Raw genomic sequence first — 25,919 nt, 5'->3', positions numbered from 1 at the left:
GCTGGCTAGCGCACCTACTCTCGCATACTTTGCTTTGGAGTTACCAGTAACGCTCAACTGCGATGCTTCCCAGTACGGACTTGGTGCTGCGTGTCTGCAGATCACTACCGTTGGCGACTGCAAGCCTGTTTCTTACTTCTCTCGCACACTAACTAACACTGAACAACGTTACGCCCAGATCGAAAAAGAATTGCTCGCAGTGGTTTCCGCCTGCACGAAATACAAGGACTTTATCTTTGGTAAGTCTGTGACTATAGAAACTGGTAACTATTTTGAACAAACCCATCCATGCTGCCCCAGCACGACTACAACAAATGATGATGCAACTGCAGCGATTTGATTTCAACGTGGTCTATAAGCAAGGCAACGACATGCACATAGCTGATACACGCAAAACCAACGAACAACAATTCTCTGAACAGAACCAATTCTCACTAATGAAGGTATCGTATGTTCCGACTGATTGCCTAAGCAGCCTAGTAGAATACACGGCTGCTGATGAGACTTTATAATTGCTGTCTGCAGTCATCCGGCATGGCTGGCCATATAAAAAACACAACATCCCGCTCACGCTTCCTGGTTCGTGACGAATTGGTATTACAGGATGGGATTATAGTCAAGGGTCACAAGGCAGTGGTCCCAGCTGTCCTCCGGGCCAAGTACTTCAACACCGTCCACAGGGGCCACCCCGGCTTGGAGGCAACCCTACAAAGGGCACTAAGCATGTTTTACTGGCCTGGTATGACCAAGTACATACATGAAAAAAACGAAGTTTGCGCAGTCTGCAAAAGCCTGACACCACCTCAGCAAAAGCAGCCTTTACTGCCGCACCTGGTCCCTCCTCTCCCGTGGTCCACGTTAGCCACTGACATATTCAAATGACATGGGAAACACTGTCTGGTTCTTGTTGACTCTTAATCGGGCTGGTTCAAAATTGACTTACTTCAAACCATTACTTCTGAAGCGGTTATCGAGAAGTTGCAGAGTCACCTCTCCGTACACGACTCCCCTGCACATATTCTGTCCGACAATGGTAGACATTTCACCAACCAAGCTTTCAAAAACTTTGCAAAACAATGGGGCTTTCGACATATTACCAGCAGCCCTGAGTTCCCGCTGTCCAACGGACTCACCGAACGCGCTGTCCGAAGCTCAAAACAACTTACGGAGCGGTCCTACCTTGTAAAATCAGACGTAGTCCCCGCCTGCAGTCCCGAAATAACTACAATTCAAACGTGACACACAGAAACGTTTCTTTGACAAATCCAGCAAGCCACTTAAACGCTCGCACGTGGACAAGTGGTTCGTCTCCAGACCACCATGCCTGTCTGCGTCATGTCTACGGCTCTGCCAAAGAACCGCGCTCTTATCTGGTTGAAGCGGACGGAGTCATCTACAGACGCAACCATCAGCATATCCTTCCAGTGAAGGAATCACGTCCTGCGACTCCGTATCCAGATGTCTCGTGTTTCGTATACCCTCCCACGGTCGGTCCCGCGGCCCCACTATCAGCGAACGTTTCCACTGCGGCGTTTGGCGACTAGCTCGCCTTTCTCATCACCTTCCCGGCGTGTCGGGTCCCCGGTTGTTTCCCCAATTCCCTCCCAGGTGTCTTCTCTGGTGAAAAAAGGTGAGGTGAATTCGTACCACACACGCACCGGACAGGTTTGCAGGCCACCAATTAGATACCGTGATTTTGCGTAATTTTACACTTCGCCAAATGTGTTATTAATGTTCCACCTATATTGCTTAGCCACCGATGCTTCTTTAGTTTCTACAAGGAAAGATGTAGATTGGCTATTTCATACTAGCCAATTATAGTGCTTGTTAGTAGTGACTCCGCCTATTATGCGCTTTATATTATCAAGAGCTTGCCTACGCTAGTTAGTACGAGTAGCTGCTAGGAAATGTAATGTCCTGCAGATCTATGCTGTAAGTAGATTTAATAAGCATGTGATGTATCATGATATGTGTTCGACTCAGCTCATTACATACATGATGCATTCTTGATGGGAAAGACCAGAGTGGCACCATTGAACAAATGACGATTCCCAGAATGGCGTTTCCCAGTTGCCCAGAATGGAACTTACTGCCGCATTCTTAGCTGTTAAAGTTGACATAATGCTGCAAAACTGCAGGTTCAGCTGGAGAAATCTATCTTCGGGACGGATGTGCTACAGTGCTTAAATACTTTAACAATGAGAACAAGCGTTTTCTAACATTTGTAGCAAACAGAATCTCTTAGGTAATGAGAGCTGCTAATGTATCACCGTCTGGGGAATTCTCTGCCTCAGAGGGCAGAGGAGGCAGGTTCTCTGGATGGTTTCAAGAGAGAGCTACATAGGACTCTTAAAAATAGCGGAGTCAGGGGATATGGAGAGAAGGCAGGAACAGGGTAATGATTGGGAATGATCAGCCATGATCACATTGAATGGCAGTGCTGGCTCAAAGGGCCAAACCGTCTATTGTCTATTGGAAATATGTTAATACACAGGAAAATCCTGCGGATGAAGCTTCTAGAGGATTAACAGCAGATCGCTTCTTAAGCAACAAGAGATGGATCAATGGACCAGAATTTCTCTGCAAGCCAGACAGAGAATGGACAAAGCATGAGCTGGGAGTTGAAATCTCTGCTAATGATCCAGAAATTAAACATGATGTCACAGTGAATGTTATTGCTAAAGGTTCATTGAACATAACAAATGACTTAATTACACATTTTTCATCATGGAATAAGTTGGTGACTGTGGTAGCTTTGGTTCTTAAAGTTAAAACAGAGTTATTGCTATTTGCTCAAAAATGGAAAAAGATTGCTGAACATATTTCTGAAGAAGTTCCTGAAAAACTAAAAGGAAAGGTTGAAAGAAGATGCAAGTTTTTAAGGCATCGTATTGTGGACAGGGTTTACGTCTTAATGATCTTCTCAAGGCAGAAAACGCAATTATTTATTTCTGTCCAAGACAAAAATACAAAGAAGAAATATTGACGTTAGAAGCTGGGGTACATGGTGTCAAAAGAAACAGTCATTTGTATAACCTGATCTGGTATTGGAGGAAGGCCTTCTGAGAGTAGGTGGTCACCTGAATAGACTAGCAATGCCTGAAGAGGCTAAGCATCCTATTATTCTCTCGGACTTTCATATTTCAACATTATTGTTATGACATATTCATGAACGGATTGGACATGGAGGAAGGAACGACACACTGTTGCAACTTCGTAAGAAATATTGGATTATTAAAGCTAATTCTGCTGCAAGAAAGATAATAAAAAAATGTGTTGTGTACAGTACGACTTCAGACTAAGAACAATGTCTTGGTAAGACAATAACCAAGATAGGTCCGCTTCTAGAAGGTGAAGATGAAAGAATCGCTGAAGAAGTCTGAATGCTAATGTATAATGTAGGTATGTTACAAAACGTACCTGAATCGTGGCTGAGCATCTGCCCCTCCCCTTGTGTGTGATTTTGGAGCTGTTTGGAGGGGGCGGGTTTAAAACCCGATTTTTACTAGGCTGTTCCAATCGCAGATGTTCAGCCTAGTAAATCATTAACGGAGAATCGCTGCAAGACCCGGTCCCAAAAGCTATTATTAGTTTTATAGGCCTCGAAGAGTAGATATAATAAATTTAAAAGCTCTCGTTCATTCCGCAAGCTCTGGCAGCCCCAGGGTTTTATAAAGCAAACAATTAAAGGTATGTACCTTATTTTTGCATTAAATGGGGCATGTATATAACCCTATAATTATAATTTTCTATAGCGAGTAGCTCATTTTGGGCTTTTTATATCCCCCAGTATTTTTCTCGGCATTTGAGGGCACTAATCCAGCGCGCTGTCAACATTCTAAACCTGCGCGTTCCACATGAACCCACTAGAAAACCGATTTAAATGGTCATTTATTTACAGCAATTGAACACTAAATTCCTTCCATTTGGCCTATAAATTAATGTAAATTAGATATAAAAATCATGTTATATTGTGAATTATTTGTGAATAATCTTTGGACACTTAGGCTATTTAAAAATGTTAATCTTTCCTTAAGAAATGTGCTTTTGACTATCTAAGATCACAGCTTTTTTGTAATGCCCATTGAAAATCAATAGGGAACAAGATGCTAATTTCCGAGTATGAAAATGGTCATAACTTTTTTAATACTTGAGATATGAAAGTGAATTTGGTGTCAAATTAAACTTATTGTTATGCTTTATCTGATGGGATAAATTGCAGACTTGATTTTTTAAATCTCAAAATTTTGTAACATTGCTATATAATGCTTATTACTTTTGTTTTTTTGAGATATGTTAAGCTTTTATAGCTCCTTTTTTAATGTTTATTGGTAATTGCCTCATTATATAGTCAGAACAATTAAGGGCCAGTATGTACGAGCCAATGGTTATCAGTATCATTATCATATCTGATATTTTTAGTTTGTTTTTATCTGCCTGTACTTTTGTAGGTGGGATTTGATATGTAGTAGGGGAGGGTTCTTTTGTTAGAGGAGTCTGGCACAGACTCTCAGATTAGAAGTTTCAGTTTGGTGTCGGAGAATGAGAAAAAAGTTTTCTACCATGATCATGACACACACATGTTACGAGATGACATACCTTTATAAGAAGAAGCTTTCATGTGATTTATAGGATAAGAATGGAACAGCGATTAAAAACGGAAAGTTATGACATTTCTTTGTTGTGTATTACTTCAATAAAAAAACAATTAATCAAGAAACGACATCTGGAAGATTCATCTTTGCTGCCTTATGCGTGTCATAGGCTATACCTCCAAATCGTCCCTGATAATTAATGGCTATCGAAGTTGAACATTGAGAACATTGTAAAAACTGCCATTATAGTGGTTGATATATGGAATTTGCTGCGAGAGATTGTGGCAGATTCAGATACCATGTTTAAGAGACATTTGGACAGACACTTAACTAACCAAGGCATAGGAGGATAAGGTTCTAATGCAGACAAATGGCTAAGTGTGACAGAGCAAAAAAGGGGGGCATGTAAATGATGGGCTGAAGGGCCCATTTCTGTGTAGTACAAATCTATGATTCTTAAATACTGCCCCCCCCCCCCGGTAAGCTTAATTACATAGGCATAACTAAACACAGACCTTGTTACTCGGAATGATTCTGGATAAGACATAGTGTGTGGACCACTACTTTCACTCATTCCATACAGTTCACAAATTGTGATACGGAGACTCAGGAAGAAATCCAGTGTTGCTTTGGAGATAGGTGCAGCTCCCGTAAAGCACCTCGTACAGTGGTCCAGACCCAGGGCATTACGTACTTTCTGAAACACCAGTTTATTTGCCAGGGTGTATCCCCAAGGTGTTGAATCTATTCTGTAACATTAAGAAAGATTAAGCAAGTAAGAACTTCATTGCCCCGTCCGGGACATATGACAATAAAACACTCTTGACTCTTCATTCCACAGTGCATATTCATATAGAAAATTGGAAAAAATCATGATTTAGGCATGGGCTTTTAAATTCAGTTCATAACATTTATTGCAATGGAGGGGAAACTATCTTGGTCAAGGTTGGGGCAACAATTCAAACAGGCTCGGCAATACCTAAGCAGAAGCAGTGAACAAATAAAGAAGGCATTTAAAAACAATTTTCCATTGATGGAGCAACTCTTCCTAAATTTGGCATTCTTGCTTGAGCCCACTTCCATTTATTCTGTTGAAAATGTTTTCAAAAGTAATATTCCCAGTTTAGTTTAAAGATACAGCATGGAACAGGCCTTTCAGCCCACCAAGTTCAGGCCAAGCATTGATCACATTAGTTCGGTTATCCTTCTTTTGCATCCACACCATACACATTAGGTAACAATTTACAGAGGCCAAATTAGCCTACAATCCACATGTCTTGGGAATGCGGGAGGAAACTGGAGCACCTGGAGGAAATCCACGCAGTCACAGGAAGAACGTGCAAACTCCTCAAAAGGTCGAACCCGAGTCTCTTGCACGATGAGGCATTCGCGCCACTGGGTTCACTTCTTACATTCCATTCTGATCCTCCATCAAAACGGAGGCCTCCAATCCATGCTGAGAAATGTGAACTTTCTTTCTCTATTTTAAAATCTACAGAGCATCTAGCATACCGGAGCTACTCTCCAGGATTCTGCATTGAAAACAACTGTTTGCACAAACTACCAAGTTTGCAGATCAGCACATGCAAGGATGTACGTAACATTAACAGAGTGAGGATAAACATTAGGCAGAGACACAGTTTGCCAGAAGAAGAACCAATATAATTAGTGCTGACATTGGATAATTAATGGGGTCAAACATCTGCCACTGTCCTCAAAAGCACTCTTGATTTACTGTTGTGATAATATTAAATAATGACATGATGGGGGTTAACATACCCGTTCATTATATTATAACTTGCTCGTAGACCTTTCTCCTTTGCCCAGGCAGCTAGCTTTCTTTTTATAGGTGATGAATTGGCAGCCATTTGTTTCATCGTTTCCTCAATTTTCTCCCAAACACGTGGCACTCCCATAAAGGCAGTAGGACGCACATCTTTCAAAGTTTCCACTAAAGTAGTCTATAAAAATAGAACATCAATAATTTTCAGCCTCATATTAAAAGAGTTAGCAAAATACTGGAAACCTCACCAGTTGTTCCAGTACACCATTACATTCGCCACAGGTTACTAAAAAAAATGCAATAGGGAGGAACCCACAATAAAAACTAGAAGATTAGAAGTCCAGAGAGGAGATGTCTCGTAGCGGCTCGTAATGCTAATGGTAGGTACTCGGGACATCCGGTAAACTCATAACTTTTTTCATCCCCTAAAAAAATGTCCACGGGTAAAAAAATACTTGTGATGACAAAAACTGTTACTTTTTACTCGTATGAGCCGCCACAAGACACCCACAAACTCCTACGGACCCGCTACAGACATTCTCCAAGCTCGAATCAGGGGAAAACTCGCGAGAACTCGTGAATTGCCTCGTACAGTGAGACAGGGGCTTAACCATGCTTTGTTTTCTCGATTGCCAGCCTACCAGGAGACATTGATTGCTCATAGTGCTTTATAAGAACACAGGAAAGATGCAACAGGAGTAGATGGAGCCTGCTGCATAATAAGATTAAGGCTAATCCTTAATTTTACCTTAGTTCAGTTTAGAGATACAGCATGGAAACAGGCCTTTCGGCCCACCGAGTCCACACCGACCCTATGGGCTCTGTCTTGCCATATCGATGGAAAAATAACCTTGTCCTTGAGCAGCCTTATTGTTGGATTGTCATAACTCACACACAGTGTTTAGGATCCAAAGACTTTTATTAGCAATACCGCATAGATAACTTCATCTTAATATACAGCTCAAGACTGGGAGAATAAAGGGAAAGGGGCTTTCTATTAAACCAGTGGGCGGAGCAACAGTATGACATAGCATGAGTGACACTCATCTGCATCCTCTTAAAGAATTAAATGTAAATACAAAACTATTGACATGCATAGTAAATTATAATAAGTTGGAGGAATGTCAAACGTAACCCGGGTACTTTACTGTGGGCTTGCAAACACAACCAGCACGTGTGCGATATAACCCATTTTCGTTCTTCGCCACCGGGGACAGAATTGTTGGTATAATTGGTGGCGGAGATTGAAACAGTGATGAAACAGGAGACTGGTGCAGGCCGAGGAGGCGTCGCCATTGGCAAAGTAACTGTTTCAGAAGCAGGTTGTTGATACTGCTGGACGTGGACGGAAGTACACTTGTACGGTCAGGATAATACGGAGGTGGAGCCGGCTCATTCACAGGCAGGATATGTTGCCTATTTCGTCCGTAGGTGCCGCCATCAGCACTGACCAAATATGAGCGTGGCTAAGAGGCAGTTCCAGAAATCACACTGATACGGTCATGACCTTTGTCAATTTGCAAACGAACCACCTACACCTCGGTTAATGGTGGCAGAGGTCTACTTGTTTTGTCATACCACTGTTTTGAATGTCAGGCTTTTGTTGCAGCCTGGACTGGACTTCAGGCAGTGGGACTACCTGCGGGTTCAATACCTGATCTGCTACAGGCACTGTGGCTCAAGTCTGCCTTGACAATAAACATTGAGCAGGTGAACCCAAGATGGGGTCGCGGGAGATGTTGCGTAGGTTGAGTAGGTCCAGGTACACATCGGAATTAGCTATGTGAGATCGTTCCATTAATTCTTTGGCACTCTTGACAGCCCGTTCAGCCAGTCCATTTGACTGAGGATATTCTGGTGATGTGGCTAAAACCCCAGCATGCCACAAATTCTTTGAAGTGCTGGCTGGTAAATTGACTGCCGTTATCAGATAGCAGTTGACAAGGGGCTCCGTGGTCTGCAAAATGGTGATTGAGTTTTAGAACTACCCCGTGAGAAGTGGGACCACTAAGAAGATCGATGTCAAACCAGCCGGAATACGAGTCAACAAGAACCAGGTACTGCTTGCCATGCCACTCAAATATGTCAGTTGCCACGGTAGACCACGGGAGGGTAGGAGCCGGGTGTTAGAGAAGTGGTTGCTTTTGTTGATGAGGTGCCAAGCTGTTACACACTGCACAGGATGCCACATTCTCGAGAATGTATTCAGCCAGAGCAGGCCAGTAAAACTTGTTTTTTGCTCGTAGGACAGTTGCTTCTGCGCCCGGGTGCCCTGCATGAACAGAAGGTTGGAATAAATTTACTCGGGTAGTTTACCATGCCAAGGAATCTCTGCAGAATAAGCACGTATGTGGGTGCTGGCAACTCGTTGATGGCAATGGTTTGTGCCGGATCCGTTTTTAGGCTTTCTTTAGTGAACACATGGCCTACGGAGATCACCTCACTTACTCTGAATTTGCAATTTTAAGGGTTTAACTTGAGGTTGACGGCATTGGCGCGGTCCAGGACCTTTGTTAGATTAGCATCATGTTCTTAAATGGTTCATCCAGCAACGAGGATATCATCTACTACAATGGAGCATGGGTAACCTGCAAACAATTGTTCCATAGCCGGTTGAAATACTTCACTAGCAGAGCTTATGCCAAAAGGCATGCGAAGGAATCTGTATCGCCCGAACGGTGTGCTGAAGGTAGTTAACTTGGAGGAGTTGCGTTCCAGCGGAATCTGCCAGAATGAACTCTTGGCATCTAGTACTGTGAATACAGTTACTTCAGCTATCTGCTCTGCAATCTCGTCAACAGTGCGCATGGGATAGTGTGGTTGTTTAATGGCTGTGTTTAATGGGATTAACATTAACCTTGAGAATGATGTAAATCCGTATTTTATCCTTGTTTTTCTTTGTTGCCACGACCATGGTCAAGACCCAACCCGAGGGGTCAGCGACGGGGACAATTACACCCAGATACACCATTCTGTTGAGTTCACTTTGAACATGGTCCCGCATCGTAAGGGAAATCCTGTGTGCTGGACGGACAACTGGAAGTACCTCGGTTAATTGTAATTGTGTACTTGACAGGCCAACCTGCTCAGCTTGTCGTCAAACACATTTTTGTATTGTGTCAGATTTTGTTGAGTAAAGTCACAAGTTGAAGCAGATGACAAACAGAAGCACTAAAAAGTGACCAGTCTGAGGTCATGACAAGCCTTAACACCCAGCAGGGATAGCACATTTTCACAAACAAGATAGAAACTCAGGCTGTGGACTTGGGTCAAGACAACATCGCAACTAGACTTGACCGAGAGGATGCACTGGACCTCCTGCAAATGGAAGCCGTAGGATTTATAATCTCTGTTTTTTGTGTTTGCTTCAATTCAGATAAAGACATCACATTATACTGAGCACCTTGTCGATTTTCAGCAATTTATTTTTGCCATTAACGAGCAAAGTGATCTTGATGTTTATGAGGCAAGTCAAACAGGGAATGTACATCCATATCAAGATCCTCGTTAGCTGACAGCAAATCTGTGGAAGCTGTTTGGGAGCGCTCAGAGTCCATGTTCCCATGGTCGAATGAATTAACAGATTGTCTTATTTGAACTCTGTTGCTACATGAGTGGCAGTATCGGAAAAAATGTTTTCTTTTTTTTTACAGAAGTGACAAAACTTTCCATAAACTGGGCGGCAGTCACGAACAGTAACATGCGAACCCCCACAATTAACACAATTGTTTATGAGTTTAGCGACAGACCTGTTGGGCACTTGAGGAGATTGGCGAGAAGCTTGATAAAGTGTGCAGGCAAAATTAATATCATGGGCAGAGTGGGGGCTATGTCCCATGATTTTAGCATGCGCATCTGCCATTTCAGCAATGCGACAATGGTTTTCAGCAGTCTCCAGAATGAGTTTAGTATCGCGTTGCATCTTATCACATAATTTATCATTGCGAATACCATAGACCAGGCGGTTCAGAACTAGGCTGTCACCAAAAAATCACCAATGGCACATCTACTGTTAATGTGTTTCAAAACACTAACGTATGTTGTAACTGGTTCACCATGTCTCTGACCTCGCAAAAAAAATGTCTCTCCATTACTAGATTAGTACGTAACTCACATAACTGTCGGAATTTGCGTAGCAGGCAATCGGGGTCCCGGATGGACACAGCGTGAGCAATCTGGACACCAGCTAGATCAAATATAGCTGGTTCATGATGAAATCTTCTGTCACGCCAAGCAGCTTCTATGCCTGCTAGTTTGAGGAGAATAGAGGCACGAACATTTGGAGCAGCAGTCAGGTGAGCCAATAGACAATAGGTGCAGGAGTAGGCCATTCGGCCCTTCGAGCCAGCACCACCATTCAATGTGATCATGGCTGATCATCCCCAATCAGCACCCCATTCCTGCCTTCTCCCCATATCCCCTGACGCCGCTATTTTTAAGAGCCCTATCTAGCTCTCTCTTGAAAGCATCCAGAGAACCCCCCTCCACTGCCCTCTGAGGCAGAGAATTCCACAGACTCACCACTCTCTATGAGAAAAAGTGGTTCCTCGTCTCCGTTCTAAATGGTTTACTCCTTATTCTTAAACTGTGACCGCGTCTATATAAATGGTGAAATCTTCTTCAAATATGCGCCACCGTTGGGCAAGGTCTTCATCAAACACCAAAGTTTCTGGTTTTCTGAGAGCAGCAGCCATAGTAAAACATATACTGGACAAAAAAATCTAAAATAAATGCAATAGAATTAGGCAAGGAGTGAGTCCGAGTTTTCTGACACCATGTTGGATTGTCTTAACTCACACACAGTGATTAGGATCCAAAGACTTTTATTAGCAATACAGCGTAGGTAACTTCATCTTAACATACAGCTCAAGACTGGGAGAGAAAAGGGAAAAGGGCTTTCTATTAAACCGATGGCCGGAGGCACAGTATAACTCATAGCATGAGTGACACGCATCTACTCTGAAGTCAGAGAGTGTGAAAGATTCACAAACCTCCGAGGACAAGGGGGACTGTCCTTGTAACGAGTGGGGGGATGGGGAGTGAGAGCAGAGCTACGGGATCTCCGATGCCCTGGTTTGGAACACCTCATCCTGGGTGCTGGTGCAGCATAGACAGAGGTCCGAAGCCATCCCCCTTGTCCTCACCTTCCACCCTACCAGCCATCATATACAACAAATAATCCTCTGACATTTTCAGCACATCCAACCGGATCCCACCACTGGCCATATCTTCCCATCTCCTCCCCTTTCGGATTTCCGTAGAGATCGCTCCCTCTGTAGCTCCCTGGTCAATTCTTCCCTTCCCACCCAAAACACCCCCTCCCCTGGTACTTTTCCTTGCAACCCGCAGGAAATGCTACACTGGTCGCTTTACCTCCCCCCTTGACTTCATCCAAAGGCCCAAGCAGTCTTTCCAGGTGCGGCAGAAGTTCACCTGCACCTCCTCCAACCTCATTTATTGCATCCGCTGTTCCAGGTGTCAACTGCTCTACATCGTTGAAACCAAGCATAGGCTTGGCAATTGCTTCGCCCAACACCTCCGCACAGTTCTCATTAACCAACCTGATCTCCCGGTGGCTCTGCAATTCAACTCCCCCTCCCATTCCGAATCAGAGCTTCCTGTACTGGGCCTCCTCCATGGCCAGAGTGGGTCCCACCGCAAATTGGAGGAGCAGCACCTCATATTTCGCTTGGGTAGTTTACACCCCAGCGGTATGAACATTGACTTCTCCAATTTCAGGTAGTCCTTGCTTTCTCCCTCCTTCCCCTCCCCTCCCCTTCCCAGCTCTCCCACAGCCCACTGTCTCCCTCTCTTCCTTTCTTTTTCCCGCCCCCCACATCAGTCTGAAGAAGGGTCTCGAACGGAAACATCGCCTATTCCTTCGCCTCACCCGCCGAGTTTCTCTAGCATTTTTGTCTACCTTCAATTTTTCCAGCATCTGCAGTCCTTACTTAAACAAAATAAATCCTAATATAAATTCAGCGGCAGAGCTGGTAGAACCGCTGCTTCACTGCGCCAGAGACCCAGATTCGATTCTGACCTCGGGTGCTATTTGTGTGGAGTTTTTATGTTATCCATGTGACTGTGTGGATTTCCACTGAGTGGTCCATTTTCCTTCCTCGTCCCAAAGACATGCAGGTCTCTTAAAAAAAATTGCCCAGAGTGTGTATAAAGTGTAATAAAATAGAACCAGTGTGAATAGGTGATTGATGGTCAGGATGGACGGTGAACCTAAAGGCCTGTTTCCAAGATGCATAGACATAGAGTAATACGGCGTGGAAACATGTCCTTCGGCCCAACTTGCTCATGCCGAACGACATGTCCCATCTACACTAATCCCACCTGCCTCTGTTTGTCCCATATCTCTCTAAACTTGTCCTAGCTATGTACCTGTATAAATGTTTCTTAAACATTACGATTGTACCTTCCTCAGCTATATCTTCCAGCAGCCCATTCCATATACCCACCACCCTTCGTGGAAAACCTATGTTCTCTGGCATCTTTAAACTAAAGCGTGGCACGTTGGCACAGCGGTAGAGTTGCAGCCTTCCTCAGCTATATCTTCCAGCACCCCATTCCATACACCCACCACCCTTCATGGGAAACCTATGTTCTCTGACATCTTTAAACTATCTTTGGCAGTAGTTGCAGCCTTTCAGCGCTTGCAGTGCGCGAGACCCGGATTCAAACCCATTTACGGATGCTGTCTGTATAGAGTTTGTACGTTTTCCCCTTGACTGTGTGATTTTTCTCTGTGATCTTCAGTTTCCTCCCACACTCCAAAGATGTACAGGTTTGTAGGTTAATTGGCTGGTACGTGTAAATTGTTCCTAGTGTGTGTAAGATAGTGTTAATGTGTGGGGATCGCTGGTCGGTGTGGACTTGGTGGGCCAAAGGACCTGTTTCTACGCTGTATCTGTATACTAAAGTAAATTAAACTAGCTACATAAATTAGAAAAAATCAACTTTTCAGAGGGTCAGGTCAGTTTGAAAAACCTACCTTGAGTGCGTCCGGCTGTGCAAAGTAGACAGTGCTTCCAAACGTCATTGGAATCCACAGATCCATCATCTGTGCTGCAATGTGACTCAGTGGAAGGAAACTGACAACTTTTTCGGGAATCATTGCAGAAATCCCCACAGTCGCCCCTGCTGTGTGGGCAGTCCAAGTTATCTAGAAAATGACAAACGTCAAAAAACAAATCACATTTTTCAGCACACTAGGAACAGGCCAGCACTCAAATGATTTTGATTTGAAAAGTGTTACTTTTTTTCAGTACTTATTACAAATCTTGAGAGTTAGAACTTGTCTCATACACTATCCACCACTCCTTGATCACACCCACTGTACTTACCTTCCCGAATGAAGCCGGAAGAATGTTTACTTATTCCCTGACAAAGTAAAAGGTGCTTGATCATCTTGCTGACACCAAGCACTTGTATCCGTTCCTTCTTCAAACAGATGGCATGTTGCAGTAAGGTTCTGCATGTGTAAGCGCTTTACAATGGAAAGAACTGCCGTTAAGAATTACACCTAAAGGAACTATCAGTGCTGCAAGTTCAGTCATAAACTGTGCTGGTAGCTTGGTCAGGCAACTGATGGATCCATTTGGAGCCTTGTGAGGAAGGTTTGCATAAAATGGAAAGCAGAGCGAGGGAGAAGGAAAAAGAGCAGTGAGAGGAATGGGGGAAATAGAGGGGAAAAAACACTATCAGAAGAAGAAAGGACAAGAAGAGGAATTAAAATTGATCTACAATAGCAATACTGTCTTTCCTCCTTTTCAACTCCATTCTGTTATTATATAAATGGCTTTGTTGTCTAATTCAGTCCATTAAACATATGCATTGATAAATTATATAAAGTTCATGTCAAAATTACAGTAAACTGGATTGTGGTTCATTGACTAAATTGCAAAAAAAGATGCAGAACAGAAGGAGTGATTGCAAAAGAACAAGGATAATGGTGAACAAGAGAATCTATAAAAAAGAATGCTGCGTACATCCATGAGTGCTTTATCAATTGTTTGGCTCCTTTTGAACTCGCTACATAGTCTTTCTTATGAGTGGCTGAATTCAATGGCGATAAGTAACACAGTTCAGTGTTTTTAAACAGGATGCAACATGTAATTGAAAAACAGTTTGTTAAAAGAAAATAGCCCTCTCCATAATCCATTACATTTTGATTCCACATACCCTAACCTATACCCTGGAAAGAAATATCCAATGTCACATTAAAATGAATAAATTTAGTCAATCTAAATACGGTGCAATACTAAAAAAAACAAGCTTAGAAGCCCCAGAAATTGACAAATCATGCAGTACTGACACATCAACAACATATTTAGTACAGCCGATAAAATCCTCTTTAGTAACCAACATTGCCCTCCATAATGTTAGGGACAAAGACCCATCATTTATTCATTTGCCAGTGTTCATCCACAATTTGAGATTTGTAATAGAACAATCACATGTGGTTAAAATGCACATTGTCAGATTTTAATAAAGGCCATGTTTACACATTTTGGCTTCATCATGTAGAAATTACAGCAGTGTTTATACACAGTCCCCATATTTCAGGGCACCATAATGTTTGGGACACAGCAATGTCATGTAAATGATAGTAGACATATTTAGTATTTTGTTGCATATCCTTTGCATGCAATGACTGCTTGAAGTCTGCAATTCATGCACATCACCAGTTGCTGGGTGTCTTCTCTGGTGATGATTTGCAAGGCCTGTATTGCAGCCATCTTTACCTTATGCTTGTTTTGGAGGCTAGTCGCCTTCAGTTTTCTCTTCAGTATATAAAAGGCATGCACAAAATTTGTTGTTTTAGCAGTATGTTTGGGATCATTATCTTGCTGTAGAATGAACCACCGGCCAATGAGTTTTGAGGCACTTGTTTGAACTTGAGCAGATAGGATGTGTCTATACACTTCAGAATTAATGAAGCTACTACCATCAGCAGTTATAACATCAATGAAGATAAATGAGCCAGCACCTTCAGCAGCCATACATGCCCAGGCCATAACACCCCCACCACCATGTTTCACAGATGAGGTGGTATGCTTTGGATCTTGGGCAGTTCTTGGGCAGTTCCTTCTCTCCTCCATACTTTGCTATTGCCATCACTCTGATATGTTAACCCTCGTCTCATCTGTGCACAAGACCTTTTTCCAGAACTGTGGTTGCTCTTTTCAGTACTTCTTGGCAAACAGTAACCCGGCCATCCTATTTTTGCGGCTAACCAGTGGTTTACATCTTGCAGTGTAGCCTCTGTATTTCTGTTCATTAAGCCTTTTGTGGACAGTGGTCATTGACAAACCCACACCTGACTCCTGAAGAGTGTTTCTGATCAATCTGATAGGTGTTTGGGGATTTTTCTTTATTATAGAGAGAATTCTGTCGTCAGCTGTGGAGATCTTCCTTGGCCTGCCAGTCCCTTTGCGATTAGTAAGCTCACCAGTGCTCTCTTCCTTCTTAATGATATTCCAAACAGTTGATTTTGCTAAGCCTAAGACTTGGCTGCTGTTATAGAAGTTATATAGAATGTATATAGAAGAAACACGTTACTTCTTAAATCTTACCAATATGTTTAAAAACATTCAGTAAAGCTCGCAGATGTCAGCTTTTTTGTGTGCTCAGAAGTCAAGGCCCAAAAACATGTTATTGCTTAGTTTATTTTTGCTTTAGTCTAGAACATTATGGTAACTCAGAGATTGGAGATAAAAGACAAGGACAGTACGAGGTTAAAGTTAGTAAAAACATGAGTGCTAAGCAGCCAAAGATAAGAACTGAAATTACAATAAAACGCTGCATGAAAGGATGGATCAGTGAGCATTTTGGAGAGTGGCCGAGCTGTACTATCTTTGAATGTTCCAGGCCCAGATTTGTGTAAATTAAAGGCTTCTCGTCTTCTTGAAGAATTCTCCGTGTCTGTGTCATTTATATCTTTAATTCATTTTTGGTTTTGTTTATTTTATTAGAAGTTAATACAGTACAAAACAGTACAGTGGAACCTAATTTTAGGTGCCAACTATGTCATACCGTAATCAATTCTATGTACAACCTCTAGTTTTATGTTTTGAGAAGGAGATAAGCAAGACAAGAAAAAGAAATCAATAGAAAGGGGAAAAAGAGGAAAAATAGATGGTAGAGAATAGAAAATCGTGAAGTTGTGGTGCGTGGGTCTCAAAAGGAGGCACGAAGTCCAGTGTTTGAGAAGCACCTTTATTGTATTCCTCCCGGTTGAAGGGAAGACGAAACCAGAGGAAGATGGCACCCAAACCCTGCCTTTCAAACCCTCCGGCTAAGGACCGCCTCCGGACTGCACCACTCCTGTGCCGAGGGGTTCGGCAGTATAATGGGACGACCCTTAGGAGCCGCCACAGGACCCCCCCCCAGAACCAGAGGCACAAAACGCACCGGCGGGCGCACGACCCGGCCGGCCCGCGTGCGGAAGTCAGCAGATCCCGGGGCTTGCGGGGGCGTAGGTGGAGGGACAGGTCGAGGGACTGGCGGGAGGACAGGTGGAGTGACAGGTGGAGGGAGTCATGAGGGGGGGTGCCCTCGGGGCCGAGGTTGAGCAACCAGCACCGGCTGGTCAATGTCCAGGTGCGCCGGCTTTAAACGGTCAATCGACACGGCCTCCGGCCGGCCCCCCATGTCCAGGACAAAAGTCGACTGCCCGTGTTCCAGCACCCGGAACGGGCCCTCGTACGGCCTCTGGAGTGGCGTCCGGTGGGCATCACGGCGCAGGAAAACATACGGGCAGTCCGTGAGGGCCAATGGCACGTGTGGGCGAAATGTCCCATGGCGGGACGTCGGGACGGGTGCGAGCCTGCCAAGGCGTTGAAGGGTGGAGGAGGGCGTTTCCTGCTGCTCCGGCGCCGACGGCACGAACTCCCCGGGCACTGTGAGTGGCGACCCGTACACCAGCTCCGCCGATGATGAGGCCAAGTCCTCTTTGGGAGCGGTCCGGATGCCCAGCATGACCCACGGCAACTCGTCCATCCAGTCCGGGCCGGAGAGTCGTGCCTTCAATGCCGCCTTCAGCTGCCGGTGGAACCTCTCCACCAGACCGTTAGCTTGCGGGTGGTAAGCCGTGGTGTGGTGCAGCTGCACCCCCAGCAAGCGAGCCATGGCTGACCACAGCTCGGAGGTGAACTGTGGCCCCCGGTCGGAGGAGATGTGCGCCGGCACCCCGAAGCGAGCAATCCAGTGCGCGGACAACGCACGAGCACACGTAGCCGTTGAGGTGTCAGCCAACGGAATGGCCTCCGGCCACCGCGTGAAGCGGTCCACCATGATCAGAAGGTGGGTGATGCCCCGGGACGGTGGAAGGGGCCCCACAATGTCCACGTGGAGATGGTCGAACCGCAGGTGAGGTAGACCAAACTCCTGGAGAGGTGCGCGGACATGGCGCTGGATTTTTGCCGTCTTGCACGGGATGCAGGTGCGAGCCCAATGGACAACCTGCTTGCGCAGACCGTGCCACATGAAACGAGCTGCCACCAGTGCCGTTGTCGCCCGGATTGATGGGTGAGCCAGTCCGTGGATTACCTCGAACACTCTCCGGCACCAGGTGGCAGGGACGATGGGGCGCGGCTGACCGGACGACACATCGCACAGGATTGTCACTCCCCCAGGACCGAGAGGGACATCCTCAAGGCGGAGGCCGGAGATGGCAGTCCGGTAGGCGGGCACCTCATCGTCCGTGAGCTGTGCCGCCGCCAGAGCAGAATAGTCCATTCCGGGCGCCACCTCGAACACGGTGTTTATAGCAGGGCGGGACAATGCGTCGGCCACCCGGTTCTCTTTCCCCTCGACGTAGCGGATGGCTGTGGTGTATTCGGAGATGTAAGCCAATTGCCGCTGCTGACGTGCGGACCAGGGGTTGGAAACCTTCTGCAGGGCGAAAGTGAGCGGCTTATGGTCGGTGTAGGCGGTGAACGGGCGGCCCTCCAGGAAGTAACGAAAATGGCGCACAGCCAGGTACAGAGCCAGGAGCTCACGATCGAACGCACTGTACTTGGTCTGCGCGCGGTTGAGGTGCCGACTGAAGAAGGCCAGAGGCCGCCAAACTCCGCCCGTCAGCTGCTCCAGCACAGCACCAACCGCCGACTCCGAGGCGTCCACAGTGAGAGCAGTCGGGGCATCTTCCCGCGGGTGCACCAGCAGTACGGCCCGAGCAAGGGCCTCCTTCGCGCCGTCAAAAGCTGCCTCCGCCTCGTGGGTCCACTCAACGCTCTTCTGCTGCCCACCCGCCAGAAGTTGATACAGGGGCCGCATGATGTGGGCCGCGGATGGCACGAAACGATGGTAGAATGCCACCATGCCGACAAATTCCTGCAGGCCACGCACCGTGCGTGGGCGGGGAAACCGACGGATGGCGTCAACCCTGTCAGGCAGGGGAACCGTGCCTTGCGCAGTCACGCGGTGGCAGAGAAAGTCAATTTTGTTGACCCCAAAACGGCACTTGTCCAGGTTGATGGCCAAGAGCTGCGGTTTGCGGAGCTCCCAACGCGGGCGGCGCTGATGGACAGCGCGGGGTCCTGTGACTCTGCCCGGCTCGGCCTGTGGACTCAGGAGCTGCAGACTCCGGCAGCGGGAGGCGGCTGATCAGGAGGTCCGGGCCGCTGAGGAGGAGGATGTTCACCGTCGGGGATCGGCGTCGGCGTTCCACCAGCCCGGCGTGAGGGCCTGAACATCGGGCCACCCGGGGCGGCGACTGCGGGTGCTCGGAAGGCCCCGACCACGGATGAACACGGAGGGGAGGCTGGCTGGACTATGGTGCCTTCCTCACCTTGGTGCCATTTATGTTATGTTGTGTCTTGGACTTTCCGTGTTTGTGCTTTTTTTTAATTTTAATTCAATTTCAATTTTATTTTTAATATGTTTTATTATTTATTGATTATTTATTTTTATTATTTCTTTGTGATTTTTTTTATGATACTGCCTGTAAGGGAAATTCATTTCGTTGTCTCAAATTGAGACAATGACAATAAATTTGAATACAATACAATACAATACAATACAAACCATGCTCGTTGAGCCGCTGATGCATTTCGTTGTCTCGGTACTGTACACTGACAATGACAATTAAAATTGAATCTGAATCTGAACTGACAGAGCTGTCGAAGGTGAGCGCAGTGTTCCTGCTGCGAGCGGCTGGCCACCAGGATGTCGTCCAGGTACACGAACACGAATTCGAGGTCACGACAAACCCCGTCCATGAGGCGCTGAAAGGCCTGTGCAGCGTTTTTGAGGCCGAACAGCATCCGAGTAAACTCGTAAAGCCCGAATGGCGTGATGATCTCCGTCTTGGGTACGTCATCCGGGTGAACCGGGATCTGATTATAACCCCGTACCAGATCCACTTTTGAAAAAATTGTGGCCCCAGCCAAATGGGCCGTGAAGTCCTGGATGTGGGGTACGGGGTATCGATCCGCTGTTGTTGCAGCGTTCAGCCGTCGGTAATCCCCACAAGGACGCCAGCCCCCGCTTGACTTAGGGGCCATGTGGAGTGGGGACGCCCAAGGGCTGCTCGAAGGGCGGACGATTCCCAAGGCCTCCATCCAGCGGGCAGGTAGCAGCAGATTGTCGCTCCCTTCAGTTTCACCCCACCTACACCCCTCTGCTTCCCGGCCAGGTGTGTGACCCCTTCCCTCCCCTCTCCAGCTCCCCGCCCATTGCACCGGCGCGGGGGCTTTGCACTGTCTCACGTCGGAGCCAGTGCCAGTCACCGGAGACGTCAGGACCAACGGGACACCGGCCCCTAGGCCCACTGCAAGCACGGAGATCCCAGAGACCCACAGCCAGCAGCAGCCCAGCCCCGCTCCAACTACAGAGGAACACGCTCCCCGTAGGGACAGAAGCTGATGGTGTGCAAGGTACGTCTTGGTCTTGGGGTTGCAGATGAGGGGGCGCAGCTCGGGCTGTGACGTCTCCGGCCACCCCCCTGTACAGGAGCTGAGACTGGGAACTGTGGGGTTGTTTGCAGTTGCAGAGGGAGGGGGCAAGGGTGGTACAGTTCCCAGTCTCAGCTCCATTCCAGGGGGGTGACCAGAGACGTCAGGACCAACGGGACACCGACTGCAAGCACGGAGATCCCAGAGACTCACAGCCAGCAGCAACTCTAGCCCAGCCCCGCTCCAACTCCAGAGGAACCCAGGTTGCGGATGAGGGGGCGCAGCTCGGGCTGTGGGCGAACTGCCACTTGTCGCTGTAGCGACGCATCGGGGAGCGGGTTCTTGTTGGTCCTGACGTCTCCGGCCATCCCCCTGGACAGGAGCTGAGAGACGTCAGGACCACCAGAAGCCGCTCCCCGATGGGCCGCTACAGCGACAAGTGGCAGTTCGCCCACAGCCCGAGCTGCGCCCCCTCATCGGGACACCGACCCCCAGGCCCACTGCAAGCACGGAGATCCCAGAGACTCACAGCCAGCAACAACTCTAGCCCAGCCCCGCTCCAACTCCAGAGGAACCCGGGTTGCGGATGAGGGGGCACAGCTCGGGCTGTGGGCGAACTGCCACTTGTCGCCGTAGCGGCCCATCGGGGAGCGGATTCCTCTGGAGTTGAAGGGACAGGGAGTCACAGCGGCTTTTGAGAATGGTGGGCAATCACTTCCAAAGTTCTGCCCACACAGTCAGTACACCTCTCCTACACTTGTCTCCTGCACTAAGATCATCTCGCAGAGAATGATCCCAGCCTAACCCTCCCTATTCTCTCCTATTCTGCAAGAAAAAAACTACATTGAAGACTCAACCTCGCGATCGAGTAACTCCCGGGATCGAGGCGCAAACTCGCGACCTTGCGGATATGAGCCGAGCACTCTACCACTACGCTAAAAATCTTCCATTCCGAAAGCCGAAAAATTCTGAATTACGAAAAGTGTCTGGTCCCAAGGCTTTCGGATAAAAGGTTGTGCACCTGTAGTGGCATAAAATTGGCACTAAATAATGATTTGTGTCTTCTCGTAATTTGAATACCCAGATACTTGAATTTTTCTGTTGCAATTTTGAAGGTGAATTTTAGTAAGTGTCTCGGATCCTGTGGTTTTAAAGACATAATTTCGCTTTTATTCCAATTTATTCTATATCCTGAAAAAGAGCCGAATTCCTCAATTAGTGTTAATAAGGTGGGTATACTTGTTTGTGTATTAGTAATATATAAAAGGATATCATCAGCGTATAATGAAATTTTATTCTTTGAGTCCTTAGTGTTATATCCGTGAATATTCGGGTGATTTCTAATCCTTTCGGCCAGCGGTTCTATCATAAGGGCAAATAGCAATTTTCTATCATAAGGGCACAACCTTGCCTATTACCCCTTGATGTAAAATTTTGGCGATAGCATATTGTTAGTTAATATTCTTGCCGTAGGCCTATCGTAAAGTAGTTTAACCCATCTAATAAAATGCTCTCCCGTATTAAATTTTTGGAGTACCTTGTATAAATACTGCCATTCTACCTGATCAAATGCCTTCTCTGCATCCAGCGTAACAACTGAAATATCTTCATTGTCCTCATTGTGAGAGTACATTATATTGAAAAGCCTTCTCAAATTATTAAATGATTGTCTTTTGGGTATAAATCTCGTTTGACCCGTATTTATTAAATTGTTAATATAATTATTTAGTCTTCTAGCTAGAATCTTTGCTAAAATTTTCTGATCCGTATTTAGAAGTGAAATAGCTCTATAAGAACCCGGTTCATCTAAATCTTTATCTTTTTTTGGTATAAGCGTTATTGTTGCTTCTGCTAGGGTTTCTGGTAGTTTATTTTCGGTATAAGCCTGCGTGTATAAATTGAATAATCTTGGTACAATTGACTCCTGAAATCTTTTATAAAATTCATTACTAAAACCATCTGGTCCTGGGGTAAACCTCTTATTAATATCCTTTGGCAGTGTTAGAAACTCACCCTTATCCGATTTAATTTTAGTGATAGTTTTTTCCTTTACTTGTTGCTTCAGTTGCCTCGCAAGTAATTTATGTGGCTTATCCCCAAATTCGAAGTGTGCTTGTTTTGTAATTTGGAATAATCTTATTACTCTTGCCGATAGTATTCTATTGATTTTATATTTCAATAAAGTTATCTTATTATGTTTATCTGTGGTTGGGTCAGTTGCATTGTCCAGTTCTAGTAATTTTATTTCCTGTTCTATCCGCTGAAGTTCTCTTTTATTTTCCTTATTTTGAAAACATTGGTAAGAGATTATGATGCCGCGAATATATGCCTTGAAGGTTTCCCATAATAGCGGTGCAGAAATACCCGGCGTGTCATTTATTTAAAAAAAAAATGTTGTTTGTTCTTTTATATACTCATAGTCCTGCGGGGTTATTTAATATGTGTGCGTCCAAAAAGGTTTTATACCCGGCATTCCCTCAATTTTAAGTATAAAAGTCAATGGTGAATGATCAGAAATAATACTATTATGATATGATGGTTTATTCGTATACGGGATTAATTTTGTGTCCAATAAGAAATAGTCAATTATATCTTTAATTTGAGTCATGTAAACCACGACACTGTCTCTAACAGTGTTATTTTTGTTTCTCAGTCTCATAATGGTTCCTTTGACTTTCATTGGCACAACCTTGGTCCTCATGTTGATAAACAGCAATAAAAGTTTCCAAAGGTGATGGAAAGACTGGAGGAAAGACTAGGTGCTGAGAGCTCTTGTACTTGCATTAAGGAGGCAATTAAACACACCTGAGCAATTACAAACGCCTGTGAAGTTATGTGTCCCAAACATTATGGTACCCTGAAATGGGGGACTATGTATAAACACAGCTTATAAACCGTCTGCTTTACACAAGGTGTTTGTACAATGGGAAAGCTGACGAATTAAAAAGCTGGGAGACCTTTACGAGATGGGGAACTTCCTCTCGTTTCAAGAATTACAGTTGAAATATCATCTGAAAGGTAGTCATTACTTCAGATACCTTCAAATACGAGACTATGTGAAAATACACACGCAAGATTGTCATTCCATGGGTCCAGATATACTAGATGAATGCATGAATAGAAAGGCGGATTTAAATAAGTTAATATCGTATTTCTATAATACCTTTTTAAATCTACATATCCCATCGTCGGAAATAATTAGGCGAGCTTGGGAAGACGGATTGGGTTTAACAATTTCAAAGAATAGTTGGGAGGAAAGTCTTCTTATTATACACTACTGTTCTCTTAATGTCAGGCACTCACTAATACAATTTAAAATACTGCATAGACTATTATTCAAAGTCTAAATTGAACAAGATCTTCCCAAATGTCTCGCCTATCTGTGATAAATGTCTCCTCCAAGAAGCAACCATAACCCATTCTTTTGTTTCCTATACGAAATTACAAAACTTCTGGAGGGGAATTTTTGATATACAGGTGCACAACCTTTTATCCGAAGATCCAAATAATGAAAACCTCCGAATAGCGGACATTTTTTCAGTCCTTGAAGAAAGGTCCTTGAAAACGTTCACCGAGGGCGGCCCGCAGAAGTGACAGCGGAACCTCCGGTCGGTCCTCGAAGAAAGGGGAACTAAATCCCCATTCATAAAAGAGAAGGTGAGGGTATATTGCGCGGGAGGGTTAATAATTAACAATATGCTGCTGTCTGCCCGCTGAGTTAAAAAGTTCCCACGGTAGACTCACAATACACAGTGTATCGGGAGTCTTGCGTGGGAACTTTTTAACTCAGCGGGCAGGGAGCAGCAGATTGTCGCTCCCTTCAGTTTCACCCCACCTACACCCCTCTGCTTCCCTCCCCTCTCCAGCTCCCCGCACATTGCACCGGTGTGGGGGCTTTGCACTGTTTTCACGTCGGCGATGCCAGCATACAATTCCAATCACCGGAGACGTCAGGACCAATGGGACACCGACCCCCATGCCCACTGCAAGCACGGAGATCCCAGAGACCCACAGCCAGCAGCAGCCCAGCCCCGTTCCAACTCCAGAGGAAAACTGCAAACTAGCGGGAGACATCAGGACCACCAGAAGCCGCTCCCCGATGGGCCGCTACGGCGACAAGTGGCAGTTCGCCCACAGCCCGAGCTGTGCCCCCTCATCGGGACACCGACCCCCAGGCCCACTGCAAGCACAGAGGTCCCAGATCAGCAACTCCAGCCCAGCCCCGCTCCAACTCCCGAGGAACACGCTCCCCGTATGGGGCAGAAGCTGATGGTGTGCAAGGTAGATCTTGTTCTTGGGGTGGCGCAGCTCGGGCTGTGGGCGAACTGCCACTTGTCGCCGTAGCGGCCCATCGGGGAGCGGATTCCTCTGGAGTTGGAGGGGGAGGGGGGTATTGTGCTGTTTGATCGCCCCCTGCTATCCCAGGGACAGGGAGACAGGACGTTCACCGAGGGCGGCCCGCAGAGGTGACAGCGGAACCTCCGGTCGGTCCTGGAAGAAAGGGGAACTAAATCCCCTTCATAAAAGAGAAGTGGAGGGTATATTGCCCGGGAGGGTATATCGCCTACCTGGAAGAAACCGGACATTTTTTCCAGGATGTCGTCTGCACACCAAAGCTCACGTTTGGCGCCAAACGCACGTCGCCTCTGCTGCACACGGATATAAGAGTGTGAAAATGTCGCCTTAGGGCGCGTAGCCCTGCTAGGGTGACATGAGTGCGAGAGGTGATTCAATGCTGCGGTCACATTTACAAATTCAGGAATTCATTCAACACACTGCATTTCATACAGACATTTATTCTGCAAGAAAAAACTACATTGAAGACTCAAACTCGCGACCGAGGAACTGCCGGGATCAAGGCGCAAACTCGTGACCTTGCGGATATGAGCCGAGCACTCTACCACTGAGCCAGCCATTAAAATCTACGCTAAAAAATTTCCATTCCGAAGGCCGACAAATTCCGAATTACGAAAAGTGTCTGGTCCCAAGGCTGTCGGATAAAAGGTTGTGCACCTGTATTTTCCAAAATACTTAAAACTAAATTGGATCCCAACATAAAATTGATCACACTAGGTATATCACAGGCCTGTTCTGAGCTAACGATATTTCAAAGACGTTTCCTTAACTATGGCCTAATAACGGTGAAAACATTAATATTTACATTTTGGAAACAGACCACAGTCCCTACACTGAAGATGTGGATCACCAACATGTCCAAGACACTACATTTGGAAAATATTAGGCTTGTCTTGGCGGAAAAAACAGATCAATTTCTCAAGACATGGAAACCCTTCACTGAATTCTTACAACAGTAGCATGGTGCAACACAAATTTAAATTTAAATCCGATGCTGGGTTGGGTGAGGTGGGTGGGGGGGACGAGGGGCAAGGTATATCTCTACCTTTCTCTTTCTTTTTTCTTATTTCTATATCTTTCTGCCACACTACTTTGGTAGTTTAGGGGTCTTTCTTTTGTTCTTTTTCGATCTATCCTTTCACTTTCTACTTTTTTCCTTTCTTGTTTTCTTTTTCTTTTCTTGTAATTGTAATTGTAATTGTAATTGTAAATCTTTATTGTCATTTCCTGAGTATTCGCATACCCAGAGGAAACAAAAAAACGTTGCTCAACCAGTGT

At 45.7% G+C, this 25,919-nt stretch overlaps 1 protein-coding gene across 1 annotated transcript in view; it reads right to left on the bottom strand.

The window, feature by feature from the left end:
* LOC129695780 (long-chain-fatty-acid--CoA ligase ACSBG2-like) overlaps window positions 1-25,919 on the bottom strand; it is a 157,678-nt gene that overhangs the window by 49,568 nt on the left and 82,191 nt on the right. The window contains exons 9-11 of the mRNA XM_055633088.1: window positions 13,379-13,549; window positions 6,375-6,556; window positions 5,111-5,344 (exon numbers count right to left, since the gene is read on the bottom strand). Coding sequence (XP_055489063.1) covers window positions 5,111-5,344; window positions 6,375-6,556; window positions 13,379-13,549 — 587 coding nt within the window. The remainder of the gene's footprint in view (window positions 1-5,110; window positions 5,345-6,374; window positions 6,557-13,378; window positions 13,550-25,919) is intronic.

This window comes from Leucoraja erinacea, chromosome 1 (assembly GCF_028641065.1).
Source record: "Leucoraja erinacea ecotype New England chromosome 1, Leri_hhj_1, whole genome shotgun sequence".
Taxonomy (NCBI): domain Eukaryota; kingdom Metazoa; phylum Chordata; class Chondrichthyes; order Rajiformes; family Rajidae; genus Leucoraja; species Leucoraja erinaceus.
This window is presented reverse-complemented; position numbering and strand designations above follow the sequence as displayed.